The sequence below is a fragment of the Saccoglossus kowalevskii genome, chromosome 8 (genome assembly GCF_978046115.1).
Source record: "Saccoglossus kowalevskii chromosome 8, keSacKowa6.1, whole genome shotgun sequence".
NCBI lineage: Eukaryota > Metazoa > Hemichordata > Enteropneusta > Harrimaniidae > Saccoglossus > Saccoglossus kowalevskii.
Genome location: NC_140648.1, coordinates 17562351 through 17577577, shown reverse-complemented (window position 1 = coordinate 17577577; position 15227 = coordinate 17562351). Strand labels below are relative to the sequence as shown.

Sequence of the window (15227 nt, the reverse complement as noted above, 5' to 3'; positions counted from 1 at the left end):
CTGTAACCATTTCTCATTCAGAATGGTGGCTCATATTGATGGTTCATTGCTGTGACCATTTCTCTTTCAGAATGGTGGCTTATATTGATGGTTCATTGCTGTAACCATTTCTCATTCAGAATGGTGGCTCATATTGATGGTTCATTGCTGTAACCATTTCTCATTCAGAATGGTGGCTCATATTGATGGTTCATTGCTGTAACCATTTCTCATTCAGAATGGTGGCTTATGTTGATGGTCCATTGCTGTAACCATTTCTCATTCTGAATGGTGGCTTATATCGATGGTTCATTGCTGTAACCATTTCTCATTCAAAGTGGTGGCTCATATTGATGGTTCATTGCTGTAACCGTTTCTCATTCAGAATGGTGGCTCATATCGATGGTTCATTGCTGTAACCATTTCTCATTCAGAAGTGTGGCTCATGTTGATGGTCCATTGCTGTAAGTATTTCTCATTCAGAATAGTGGCTCATATTGATGGTTCATTGCTGTAACCGTTTCTCATTCAGAATGGTGGCTCATATCGATGGTTCATTGCTGTAACCATTTCTCATTCAGAAGTGTGGCTCATGTTGATGGTCCATTGCTGTAAGCATTTCTCATTCAGAATAGTGGCTCATAGTGATGGTCTCTTGCTGTAACCATTTCAGGATTTGTTGCTATAGCAACACATTTTATCATTTTCGAAGATGATCTCACAATAATCAGTAGGAGATGTTCTGCATCTAATAGAAAATGGGAATGCAACTTGTCAAGAAAATTAGCAATTGAGGAAAAAAAGTCCTATTTACTATTATGGAGATGTTTCAATAAGATGTTTTTGCATGGTGTGTGTATACATTTGCAGTGTTACTTTTCTTGTTTTTTTCAGTTTGTAAACTGTTCAATGCTGACAATGATATTGAGACTGAAGTTCATTTTCATTCTTTAAATTATCTTAATTTTATACTAATACAAGCCACCAAGCAATCAGATAGTCCAGGTAAATGACAATTTCTACTTACACCTACCAAAAAAATAATGCCATACTAGCAAAAAATGTTTGGGTTGATTGTCCCCCTCTAACATATTTAGCCACTGCACAGAGCCCTCTATTGATGAATTGGATTAAATTTGCAAAATGTGTGCCTATCAGGTTTTGGAAATTTAACTCGCAAACGCAGAAACTTTCAGATTGGATTTTTGGCTAAGTTACTCTGACAAGACGATTCCTTATTATAAGCACAAATATTTATTTAAAAAAAAAAAGTGATGCTGCATTTGCAACAAAAGTTAATATATGTTAACTGATGTCTATGTTTTTATTTACAGTAATATCAATGATACTATCTAATAGATATATAATTAGACTAATAGAAGGTTGGTCTAAGTTAGAAAGTTTGCCATCTTATCAGTGTACATCCCTAACTACAATAGCATTACTCATAAAACTAGTGCACCAGTACAAGTCACAGGTATGTCTTTCCCCTTGTTGATAGAATTGAGTCATCTTCTGTCATCATCCACCAAAAAAAAAATCTGCATAATTTTTGTCTCACCTTGTTACAAAAATATTGATCAAGACATGTACCTATTTTGAAATTATTTTAATTTGGTTAAAAAATAATGAATAAAGTATAAAAAAAAAATAGTCATATAAATGTGAAAAATGTTGGACCAAATTTTTCGTTGTAAAAATGATGGCATGCAAAGTAAATAAAAAAAATGTTCTTGCCAAAACTTGGGTTAACCTATTTTTATTTCATCTACCAGTATTTGGACCAAATAGACAGGTCTTGCTCAAATTTCGAGAAAAGATGTGACATTTTAGATGTAGATTTTCTTTTGTGATAGTTAACAAAAAATTATTTTATAATTGGATTAGGCTTAAAATGAATGCTTGAATAGAGCCAATAATTAATTTTTGTTTTCAAAACAATATGCCCGACTGCTTTTATATTGATCAGACTTGTACACTGGATGATTCTGTCTATTTCTTCAGTGAAAATAAATTCCTTTGCATGACACAGTATTTTTTGATGCTAACAAAATTAAAGTGATTCAGAGTATGAAAATTGTTTATTCAATAGGTAGAACAGATGGTATCATTATGTCTTGAACATCTGATCAAGTTGGTCAGCGGACAACATCCTACATTGGTCCAAGGTATGTAAACACAATTTTTTTTATAGTTCTCTTCAGATTATTGTCTATTACTTCATCCTTGTAACATTACAAATCACTGTCCTGTAGAGAAAAAAAGACTTTATTTTCACTGTTTTCAGTCAAGGATGAGAATTTTCTAAGCCTTAGGGATCGATTTTCTGAAACTTCTAAATTCGAGGAGCAAATTTTTTTTTTTGGGGGGGGGTAAGAATACAAATCTTGTTCATTCACCGGAAGTAAACATGCTGTTGGGTCATTGTTGTCGGCTGCAAGAGGCCTGTATCAGTGTATGGTCGAAGGGAGACAACTCACGATGTCTCCAATGTAGAATGTTCGCGACTCTTTTCATCAGTGCAATCGTAAAATCCGAAGTGGTTTTGAAGTGTTCGAAGTAATATGTAACGATTAAACATGATTGGCTGGGTTTGCTCTGATGGGCCAATCAGTGAAGAGCTGTCATTTTCTTTTCGCTAACGGCGCCATTTTATTGTTTGTTGCGAGAGATCGATGGCTTGACAAGGAAGTGACTTTGACCGTGCGAATTGGGAGAAAAATCAAGTGGTAACTGAAAAATTGAGTGACTTCATCAGCAAGTGCGAGGTCCCGGGAAAGGCGCAGTGTCTGTATTGTAACGATTTGATCAACTACGGTTCTCTGACACTGGCTACTTTACTTTCAGCTGAAAATTAAAATTCTCATTTCTCATCCCTGTTTAGTAGCCTTGTTGCATGAAATATCAATCATACTAGCATTCTCTCAGTGTACATCTTCTTTACATTCTAAGTTTTATTTTCAGCATGTGCCCTGCACGTTTGGATTGCAATGCTCTCAGTGGGTTGTAAAAGCAATATAATACATCTATACAGAAGCACTTGTAGATCACAGCTTGCTGATAGAGATGTCAGATTACCAATACCAACAAAACAACTACAACAACTTTATATTCTACTACAAAATATCATTATACAGGTGTGTATATTATGTATGCATATATTGGTTGCCCCATACCCTGTATATTATGTATGCATATATTGGTTTCCCCATACCCTGTATATTATGTATACATATATTGCTTTCCCCATACCCTGTATATTATGTATACATATATTGGTTTCCCCATACCCTGTATATTATGTATACATATATTGGTTTCCCCATACCCTGTATATTATGTATACATATATTGGTTTCCCCATACCCTGTATATTATGTATGCATATATTGGTTTCCCCATACCCTGTATATTATGTATGCATATATTGGTTGCCCCATACACTGTATATTATGTATGCATATATTGGTTGCCCCATACCCTGTATATTATGTATACATATATTGGTTTCCCCATATCCTGTATATTATGTCGGCTTATATTGGTTAGCCCATACTTCTTGTATTTTACTGGTATATATTGGTTGTCCATATGTACTCTGTATATTATGCAGGTGTGTATCATTATGGCACTTTGATGAATGTCATTTTGTTTTTCAGATTTGATTCAAAATGGCTGATTGGTGGCCAGTTGTTTCAACAAATGCTGTTCCAGAGCCATATCACTGTGATATGCCTTGAATGATCATATTCAATTATATATATAATCATACCGTACTTCCCTGAATATAAGCCCAGGGGCCTGAACATATAAAATCAGGAAAATTAGGGGGTGGGCTTATACTCGAGGACCACCTCAGAAAAGATTATTTTTTGGGGGGTTTAAAATTGTAACCATCTTCCCACCCATATGTATCATGTCACACATATGCACATGTATTTGGCAATCCAATAAAAGATTGCTTAATGGCGGCCAATTTAATGTTATGAATTCATCAAATTTTGTTTGTGTATAGACGTTTTTCATAATGATTTTTCATCATTTTTTTCGGTTGGATTTTGGTAGCCATTTTGTTTTAATTTCTGTAATGCCGATCTGGATCTTGGTCATGAACCAATTCAAACTTGGCTTATCAAACTTTAGTGAACCTTAATGGTCATCATTTTGTTTTTCAGATTGGACTAAAATGGCCAACTGGAGCCATATCTCTGATATGCTCTTAAACTGTTCATGTTATGTATTTTTTAACCTTGTAATACAATTACTTGTTTTTACTAACATTCAAAATGTTTTATTGAACATAAGTATATTACCAGTAAGTTGGATGATTTGCGTAGAACTTTTGATTAACTACTACTTATTAACACTGACTATAAATTTGTTTTGTATTATTTTAGAATAATGAGTTATTACAGTCCAGAGGTGTTGATTGTTTGTATCATCTATTGAAGTATACTTCAGATATAGACACAGATTTTAGTAAGTAGTTAAATCTGTCTAAATTGAATACTTGTAATGTGTAAATTAGAAACCTGTAGAAAACTAAACACTGTAACCTGTCTAAACCAAACAATTTTTAAAAAATGTGCATACGAAACACTATAGTCTTTTCATTTTTTTTAATTAAAAGAATTATACCGAGCAATTCTCAAAGTCCTTTTGGTGTTCAGTTCAGACATGCTTTAGTACAAGTAGATGGACCTTTATCCAATAACATGTGTGTGTATGAGATTCATAATGTTGATGCCTTTATGAATATACGTATACATGAATACCATGACTAGGTAATATGTCGCAGAGTTCCTGTGTATTTGTGCAAGACTTTAACTATATCAGATACTATTTCAGGTAACATAGACTATGTAATTTATTCAAATTTACTGTAATGGTATAATAAAACTTTTGGACAGTGTATTGTATAATAATTATTTTAACTGGAATTAATTCTTGGCTGTTTTGTATGAAGTTTTTTTTCACTGTTACTTGATGAGTTAAATGTAAAATATAGAAAAAAAAGGTATTTTTACTTGACTGTACATTCACTGATCGCTGATTCTTTCTTCCCTGTTGTGAAAATAATAAAAGTAAATTCAAAGTGAAAATAAAGTACTTTACAGTAGAGTTTAACTTATCAAGTTTTGATCGAAGATGACAGATTAATTGTTTTGAAAAATGGTGGCAAAGTATGGAAGTGTACATGTATGTAAAAATAGTTAAAAATGTTGTAATTTTTTCCAGATAATCATTTAGTGCACCAACCATGGAATGTTCATTTAATGCAGCTTGTGTTGGATTTATGTGTTCATACCAAGTCTATACCAACACCTATTATCAACTTATTTTGTAATGTAAGTATGTTATTCCATCCACAGTGAATTCTCAGGACATCACACAATTATTAAATTTATTGATATCTTCAATTCTCTAATTTTGGTGAATAATTTTGTCATTTTTGGTAAAAAGTGATATTTTCAACTTCTTTGTGAAAACAGCAAGCCCGATTGCTTTGATACTATACATTTTCTAATGATATCTTCAGTTCTTTAATTGAAATGTGTATTGCTAACAGCGGAGCTATCTCAGCCGACAGGCTGCTTGTTGTTATTTGATTTCCATCTTTAATGCTAGTAATTGAATTTGTGCATGCTTCTGGTATGTGCTTTCCTAGATTGAGTTTTTCCCAGAGTTTGCAAAGAATTGGAGACTGCAGAATAAAGAGAAGATATGTCATATTTTCCAAGAATATCCAGAAGATGAAGCGAATACATCACCACAAACTACATTGTATCCTTGACTTTCTAGTATTATATACATGTGCCCACTGGTATCTCTAGTACAGAAATTTGATGGCGAGATTGTACACATTTTTTATCGCTGTTACGATAGTTTGCTGTATTTTTCGCAGATATTTATCGATCAAAACTTTTTTAGCTTTTACATCAATGATGACAGGTACCTTGGGTGGAGCTTTGTCAGATTTGTTTATTTGGTGAGCAATATCTTAAATTCTCTATTTTTGGTGAATATTTGTGGTAAGAAAATAGTATTTTCAATTGCCTTAATGAGATTTTTAGCAATAACATCTAACGCTTGTAATTGCCGTTACAACAACAAAATGACAAGACAAAGACAGCAGAGCTATTTCGCTTGTTAGCTTGCTTGCATGTAATTTCCTTTACAGTGTTTATAGATCTATTGAATCTGTGGTGATACCAAAATGGACCTCACTGTATAGAGACAAAAATCCAGATATGAAGACTTCAATCATCCAAAATATCAATTCTTTGCAAAAAGAACTATGAATTTCTTGTAAATTTGCATTCACCACATTTCTGTTGCTGAGGAAATTCAATAAATGTTGATACCAGGCAGATTTGCTCATAAAAAAAGTTTCAAATGACTGATTGAAAAGTGTGTTCACGATATCATCAGTAACATTCCTGTCTTACACATTTGCCCAAACCAGGGACTTGTGTAGATTGTACTCTTTTCATCTAGCCTCATTTCTCAGACATAAATAAATCATTTTCAATCAAACATGGCACAGAGACATAACATTTTTGCTTGCATCTGCACACTTCTTTGTTTCACAAACCATCATAAGATTTGCCTGGTATATCACTCCACTGGGGAAAAATCGGTGATAATACTCAATAAAGGGAAAAAATAGACATACTGCATATGGGGCTAAAGAGGCAATGGGAATGACATGTTAATTTAATGAAATAGTGGGAAATATAAAGTGCTTGCATCGTGAATATACCTATACGTACAGGTAACAATACGTACTGCATTCTTTTAGGGATCAAAATCTAAAGTGCTTGCATCATGAATCTACCTATACGTACAGGTAACAATACGTACTGCATTCTTTTAGGTTCCATACAAAACATTATTTTCATTTTACGATGAATTAGACTATAATAATATTTTTGTTTTAAAATTTAAATATGTTAAAACAAATCCAAGTTATTCCTCAGCCCTCTTTAACAATAAATGTATGTGTACGATACAATCCATCAAAGGTTTTACGATAAAGTACTATTAACAACTACATGACAACAAGAATCATTCTTTATTATTTCTTGCACAATTACAAGTTTATTTAGAGAAGCATTTTAGTTTTGTTATTAGCAATTACTCAAATCGATATTTTAATTAGCTGTGTCAGGTTTCATTATTAAACATTCATATGACTGTAATGGTTTACATAAAGATTAGTAACTGTAGGTCTGCATAATATAATAAGACCAAGATACAATGTATCCATGTTTAGTGTCATTCTTTGATATCATCCAGCATGTCATCGAGGTCTTTCCCGGCAACAGCTTCTTTCTTCTGTCTCAAGTTACCCAAGTGTTTTTCTTCGACATCTATTTTATCACCTCTGTATTTAAGAAAAACATGAGTGAGTGAGTGAGTGAGTAAGCGAGTATAGTTGGTTGGTTGGGGTTGGGTCAGTTCGTGAGTGATTGATTGACTGTCAGTTATAGAATCAAAAGCTCTGAATATGCTTTTTTAGTAGAATTATGAAGATAACCGAACGAAGAGCCATCAGATCAAACTTAAGAATTCAATCCCACAAAAATAAATGACCAAAGAAAGGTGTATAAATAAAAAAAAATATCCCTATTTGGATACTATTACTTCGAATATAATTTGAAATTAGAACGAAATATTATTTAAAGTACATTTAATATTAAATTGGTAAGACTAATTCCCTTCATGTATTGATATAATACTCAGTACATGACGGCCAATCAATTTCTGAATAGCGTGTAGCATGTTATTCGTGATATTTTTAGCATCTTTGTATTTTTTACTATTTTTTATATTCTGTATTTAACAATAGTTCAGTAATGAGTTTTAAATAAATTATACAAAAGTCTGACATTTAATTATTTTCAATTTGCTAATTGGGCTGACCTAACGGCCAAATGTTTTTCAAATTATATTTGTCTAGATTTATTTGAATAACGTCGATTTTGCAGATGAATCGAAGCAATATATACAAGGCCGAATTTGATACATAGAAAAAAACTGTTCTCTGATTGGTCTGACTGTTAGGGTTGTTAAGCCAACATTAGATTTCACCAAAATTTAAGAATTCTTCAATCATAGATAATATTGATATTCAGTAAGAATTCGTGTCTAAAGCTTTGTTGAACTTTAAGACATCTCTGTGCCGCCGGGAACTGTCAGTGACCGCGTGGTGGCACCCTTTAATGAATGAATCAACGTACATGCAAGGAAATATCTGAATATTCAAAAATATATCCCAGGTATGCAATCGTAATGATACAATTTAAATAATCATTTGGCCGCATTTGGTGTTTCACACAGGAGCTCATTAAATGTCGGGCAAGTGATATAATGTGACGAATGTGCAAGTGACGAAAAACGGTACATTGGTAAAGCACAAAAAACCTGATACACTGCATCTAGTATATGCTTTGCCTCAATTTACTGTGGTGGGGCAGCAAAATAAATCCGACGACCAAATGAAACAGTTAAGTCCATTGAATATTCGAAAATAGACCAAAATGATATATATTAGGTTATATTAAGTTGAACAAAATTGTTAATGAACTAATGTTGTCGTTGTAATCTTACTAATCCTTGTCATTTTAGAAAATTATTTGAGAAATAGAAATTTCTGTAGCAATTAGCATTTGCATTCCAACATTGCTAATTGAAATCGAGTGAAATGATAATTTGTCTGGTTAAGATTGATATTGTATGTATAACAGTAAGTGAAATGTTATTTAAGATCTTGTTGACAGTTGTACATTCCCAGTAAATAAAGATACCAGGTATCGGTTGAACATGCAACGTACCTATTCAGCTTATTAATTGATGCTCGTCGACGATGTATTGTTATAGCAGTAGACTCAGTGACAAGCATTAACACCAGCAAAACACTGAACAATAAACTCCACACTTGTAGGCTTTTCATTGTTTCTGTAAAATAAACATACCAATCAATTCCGCACTTAATTGGTTGTATGACTGTTTGTTTTGCCATGTCTGGTTATCAATAACCTTGTTCATGCACAGCCTTACAAGGGGACCATTATTTCTACTTACATTTCAGAATCATACCTATTGTTTCCTGAATAAATCGATAACAGAAATACAGTCACGTATTGTTTAAAATAATAAAAACATGTTTTATTTTAAAAAACATAAGTATTATGTATCTTCTTGGATTTTCTAACAAATATTGTCAGAACAATATTTCAATGTATTATACTATATAACAATACTGTTGATGTAAGAAAATGTTGAATTTTAGTTTTCGTCACTGCACAAGCTATTAGTTGTTATAATTATTATAGTTATTATATTTTACATTTATGTTTTTATAATAAATAAATAGTGTATTTAAAGCGTGGTAGTCGTCGCGCTGTGCATGTGCGAGATATATGGGTCTCATATAAACAAATATGGCGACTTTGACTGTTGCGCGGAACAACGAGTACGAACTGAGACATTTTCAAGCTTTAATTAGGTAATTTTCATGTTATTGGAAGGTATCGAAAGTCACTGGCGGTAATCAGTGCAAATCGCGCCCAGTTCATATTTGTAATTTCCATTTGAAAAGCGCATTGGATTGTGGGAAAATCAATATTTATCAATACAAATGTCGCACATGCGCAGCGCGACGACTGCCGCGCTTTAACATAAATAATGTAGTTCACGATTTTTTGCGTTAATTCATGATAATTGAGTACTGTATAAATTGAGCCTCTTTTTCAAATGTCGCATGAATTGTTTATCGAATTCAAGGTAAGTTTGAATCTGGAAGTAACATTGTATTACTACACCACATGTAATGTCTGTTCGGCGGAGTGTTGTTTCATTGTATCCGCCAGGTGAATTTTTTGTGAAATGCTCAGTGGTTGGGTTGCAGGAACTTTAAAAAGGCTTTGTAAGAGTAAGTAAGTAAGTGCTTACAAAAGTCGGTTTTTCATTTTCATTAAAAGTGTTTAACTCGCTCAAGTTGAACACATATTTTTAAAAGTTTGAACCCCGAATGACGCCAAGTTTCAATTTTATAGATGGAGCAGAATAAAGGCACAGAATGATGGTACAACAATTGGGCGCACATTGTTTGTGCTGGCGCATTCAGGTGGCGCAAGTAGAGATTTCGATCCTTGCAATACCACGATATTGTTCGTGTCGAATCTTAGTTACAAAATGTAATTTTTGAGAGAAAATCAGATATAAAATTGAATTTGCCAGTTCACGAATTTTAGACACTCGCTCAAATTGAACGGAAAATATGTCAACAACATGGTTGCTGGTTTCCATTGATTCAGTTTGATGTGCACTGGCTTTCATGTTCATTCACTTACGGTATGTTGAACCTTTGATTTGCTACTTTTCTACGCAAGTTGTTTTATTGCATGTTGCGTTGTGATTGGTAAGCATTGTGATGTCATTAAACTATTACCATATAAGGAGTTGCATGCAGTTTGCAGCTGACCGAGACAATACTAGCACAGAGCATAGTATTGAATAGTAGCTTTTATACTCATATTTGTAAAGAGACATTTTATTGCTTGTTTACACTTAATTGTAGAGAGATTTCATATATTGAGTGAGATTTGAGTCACAGCTGTGTAACTCATGTTAATTTTACTGTTGATATATTCCAATTGACTTAGGTTGCATTGTATATTTGCTAGCTGTTAGATAATATACAGTTTTTTGTTTGGAAATACTAATTATTTATGATGGCGTATGACTAGTGGGGTGGGACACAAATTGATTGTTTTTTTGTCCCAAGTGCAACGTTTCCTAAAAACAATAAATATGTGTTCATCACTTGAGTTATCTTGCTCACAGACAAAATAACAAATCCAGAATGGCTGGATTAGCATCTCACATATAATCAAGTTTTCCTTTGTTTTGAGCGCAACTTATTCTAAAATTTACATTGAATTACAAAGGCAAACAAAACATAGAAGGCATTCTGAAATTGATCATCCAAACATTTTTTTTCTTCCAAAATCTCTGTCGCGACCCTCTATGAACATTAGAAGAATATTTGTCAATAACTTATGCAAATGTTATCTTGCTTATATATGATGAACAACTTCAAAATCCTTATCTCTCCCAGAATATAATCATTTGTTTTTTTATGAAAGGCGGCCACTGTGTTGAGCATTTTCAATGTCATTTTAGCTGACATGTTCACAGACAGACAAACAAGCCACACATTCTTGTCTGCAGGGCAACATGACAACTTTATTCGATTTGTCACCTTTCAACAACAATCCTCTACCAATATCATTAAAATTAGTCAGTGTTTCTATGTTACAAATATAAATATATTCATAGTACTTACATCCTGGCCTCGGTTAAAAAATTGATCAACTAGTATGGCTTACCAACTGCGACACTGATTTATACCTGATATACCTAGATGACACGTCTGCATGACCCTGTCCTATTGTAGTGGTCAGTTGAGGTATTCAAGCTATTATTTGCATTGTATGAATTCATGCATGCATAACTATCTGTTGGGTTAAGTTGACATTTCAGAAGCTACGAAGTCAGACACTCAAAAGCTCAGGGGTCAGAAGTGCCAACAAAATAAAACGTAAACAACTTGTTTTTAAAATGGATGCTACTCTGCTCGTTTATTTTAATTTATCAATTTATTTATTTATTAATTTTTAGTTAAATTATTTTGTTTTTCGTAAATATAATACTGATGGGAGTGGTACTTTCTTTTGATAGTTTGAGTTTGTATTGTATATATAATTTCAGCGTGCCTCTGCAAACATATTGGATGGTCGAGGGGGGGGGACTTTCAAGTACAACTATGCAAGGGTATGTCTCGATGGGTTGATTATTACCAATGTCTTTAACTCATCTTTGTGAGCTGCATTTTATTGTTTATATTAAATAAAATTATGATATTACACACCTACAATTGAATAATATAAACACTTACCGTGACTAAGTTGCATCTCAAAACGCGTGGTTCACAGCAAGATTTTACTGACATTTGGGTGTTGCACAACGAGTAAGTAATGAAACAGTAGGTGTTCTGATGTAAAATGTGCTGACATCCTTAATGTTGTGCCGAAACTACTAATTGGCAACAGATTGAACAGCCTGAAAGCGTTATGCCTAATTATTAGGCCACATGTGCCTATGAGTTAAGAAAAAATGGTTAATATGCAAATGAAGGGAAGTATTATTGCTTAGTTGAATATGTACATGTAACACCATTAAAATTATGTACAGTGTCGCTGCCGTGGCAGACTGACAAGAATTACCAAGAGATTTGTTGTCCGCCCTCTATGTTGAAGCTTGCATGGACTCTTCGTTTTTGTATTTTCACTTGAGCTTGTCGCATTGACATTTTTGCATGCGTGTATTATGATGTGTTCATTTAGTACCGCCATTTGGTTGTTCACAACAGCTATAGATTCCTATTTTCTTGGGATTTGGATTTGGTAAAGTGAACTTAGCTCCTAGTGGCGGGTTCTAGAGGCCGTAGTTAGAAGTATCTTAACTTTATGATTATGTTTGTTTGTACAGCCGTATTTATCAGAGTTTTACTGGTCCCACCTTGGTAAATATGCATTTGATGCACACACATATGGTCTTACACAGTATCATGAAATCAAAATGTTATCTTTTTAGCTGTGTTGTTTGTTTCTTTTTAACCGCCTTTTATGTTCATAATTATTGTTGTCGTAACTCCTCTGATAAAAACGGAACTCCCACGGTTTGATTCAACCAATCGAGTTATTTTGACTTGACGCGAAGTATGTATACTATCTGGTTCTCCGTCTTTTCTACAAAATGAATCCCCATCACCATAGTTTTCATAGTGTTTTCTAGCTGTTTGGAAATGTACAGTTTATTGTTTGGAAATACTGATTATTAATTATTATTAATCAATTACTAATTATTTCTAGTTTTCACTTTTCGAACATGTAAGGTGCATATGTGTGCACACATAAAATCGGAAGCCTATTGACGCTGAAATTGTCTACGCCATATGACAGTGCCAGCATCGTTTGTATCGGACGCTCTGATTCGCCCTCCTTATTACAGTTCGAAATAAACCTGAACATCAGTATATGGAAACCGCTATTGACCCTTTATTACGTTAAAACTAGCTGATACAGTAATAACACGAAACGATGAAGACACAAGAATACAGTTGACACTAGCAAACAACAAGAACTCCCTTGAACAGTACAGTGCAGTAAGAGTTAAAGACTTTCCTGATATGACCTACACTAACCAAGACTGGAAGGTGTGCTAGATTGCTAGCTGTTATGAACATAGAATAGTGTGAACATTTTTGTGTTTATAACAGAAATGGAACTCTGACAAATATATGGACACTTTATTTTTATATTCTTTCAGGTACATGTATTTATGCAAACATACTTTCATCGTTTCATTTCAGAAAGCTATATATAACCTGTTTTTCTTTTCCCAGATGTAACCCTTCCTAAAAAGAATAACAAATATTTGTTCATCACTTGAGTTATCTTGCTCACAGACAAAATAACAAATCCAACATTGCTGGATTAGCATCTCACATATAAGCGCAACTCATCCTAAAATTTATATCAAATTAAAAAGGCAAACATAGATAACATAGAAGGCACTCTGAAATTGATTCATCCAAAACGTCTAGTTGTTTTCCCTTAGCCACACCCCTTTATAAATATTAGAAGAATATTTGTGCATAACTTCTTGAGTTATCTTGCTTATAGATGACGAACAAAGTTCCGCATTCTTATCTCACCCAGAATATAATCAGTTTGTCCTTGTGAAAGGCAACCACTCCCGAAATGTAATGGGAATTTTCAACGACATTTTAACTAACGTGTCACATACAGACAAACAAGCCACAAATTCTTGTCCTCAAGACAGACTTTAATCGATATCAACAACAATCTCTAAATTTAATATACTTCAAATATTTCAGTGTTTCTTACATCTCGGCCTCGGCTAAAAAAAATACCAACTTGTATGGCTTGCCAACTGCAACACTGATTTACAACTGATATACATACGTCCAGATGACCTTGTCTTAAGTTTCAGTGGTCAGTTGAGATAATCAAGCTATTGTTCGCATTGTAAAGAATAGTTCTATAGATGAAACAGGAAATGAATTCATGTAAGCATAATTGGGTAGAGTTGACGTTGCAGATGACCTTGTTCTGTTTTAGTCGTCAGTTGAGGAATTCAAGCTATGATTCGCATTGATTGTTCTATAGATGAATCAGTAATCCTTTGTGTATAGTTCACAGTCATAAGTGCCAACAAATAAAATGAAAATAAATTGTTCTGAATAAATATAAGCCACATAAAAATGATATGAACTGTGAAGTTTATTATATCTAATAAAATCTACCCTTACAAATGGTTGCAAAAGAGAGGCCATGACACCATGCTTCCGGGCTGCACGATTAACCTGAAGTTGAACACTTAGCAAACTCTACGTGGACGACTTTCGTATGCTCTAGGCATTCAGTATTAATGCATATATCATGTTCCCCAACGGTCTTCCCTGTCTGAGTCGATTTTGCTTTGATCGCGGCTCACACTGTTTCTAGTGACTTTTTTCGTCAGTTTACTGGTCATGGTTGAATTTAACCACATGGAATTATGTCCGAGTCTTTATCACTTTCTCAGTAGTAGTCATTGATACCACTTGTTTTTAGAATGGATAAAACTCGTTTATTTATCAATTTATTTATTAATTTTTTGTTAAATTATTTTTTTTTCATTTATTTTCGTAAATATTTACTGATCGAAGTAGTACTTACTTTTTGTATTGTATATATCATTTCAGCGTGTGCCTCTACAAACAGGTTGTAATCCGGGTGATTGGGGTAGGGGTCTTCCATGAACAACTATACAAGGCTGTGTCCCGATGGGTTGATTTTACTCATTTTGTTGCACAACGAGTAAGTAACTAAACAGTAGATATATCAATGGAGACGAGCTTGAAAACTTATCACATCCACTTTTTAACTTAAAAAAGTCAAACGTCTATACTAGCTCATGTGTATTGCGCATTTCGTAAAGTGGCTATTGACGTAAAAATAACACTTTGCAATTTGCAACCATTGTTCTAATATTTTCAGCAATTTTGTAATAGTTTATCCCATCAGCGAGTTTTGTGTCTCGAATTCTTTCCGTCTGCGTATATGTGAACAAATAATGTATTTTACACGCTTTGTTTATGTTGCGGCTTGACG

General features: G+C 33.6%; 1 protein-coding gene and 1 long non-coding RNA gene across 2 annotated transcripts; one reads left to right on the top strand and one right to left on the bottom strand.

Moving 5' to 3' along the window:
* Positions 1-424: 424 nt before the first annotated feature.
* Positions 425-6516, top strand: LOC144349424 (meiosis inhibitor protein 1-like). The gene is made up of 9 exons (XM_085502732.1): positions 425-443; positions 874-984; positions 1314-1456; positions 2072-2147; positions 2944-3116; positions 4377-4458; positions 5218-5327; positions 5648-5763; positions 6170-6516. The coding sequence occupies exons 1-9, from the start codon at positions 425-427 to the stop codon at positions 6279-6281; spliced, it is 942 nt and encodes a 313-aa protein (XP_085358858.1). The 3' UTR covers positions 6282-6516.
* Positions 6517-7031: 515 nt separating this feature from the next.
* LOC144349425 (uncharacterized) lies at positions 7032-11451 on the bottom strand. Its single transcript, XR_013419936.2, has 3 exons — positions 11333-11451; positions 8817-8940; positions 7032-7366 (listed from the first exon to the last, which is right to left on the bottom strand). It is a non-coding gene; the product is annotated as an uncharacterized LOC144349425 (long non-coding RNA).
* Between the last annotated feature and the right edge of the window lie 3776 nt (positions 11452-15227).

Bases quoted from the DNA above. Each gene is read 5' to 3' on its own strand.
- LOC144349424 (XM_085502732.1), top strand. The intron at 1,457-2,071 runs GTATGTCTTTCC...TTTATTCAATAG, and splicing joins TGCACCAGTACAAGTCACAG to GTAGAACAGATGGTATCATT. The intron at 3,117-4,376 runs GTGTGTATATTA...GTATTATTTTAG, and splicing joins TACAAAATATCATTATACAG to AATAATGAGTTATTACAGTC.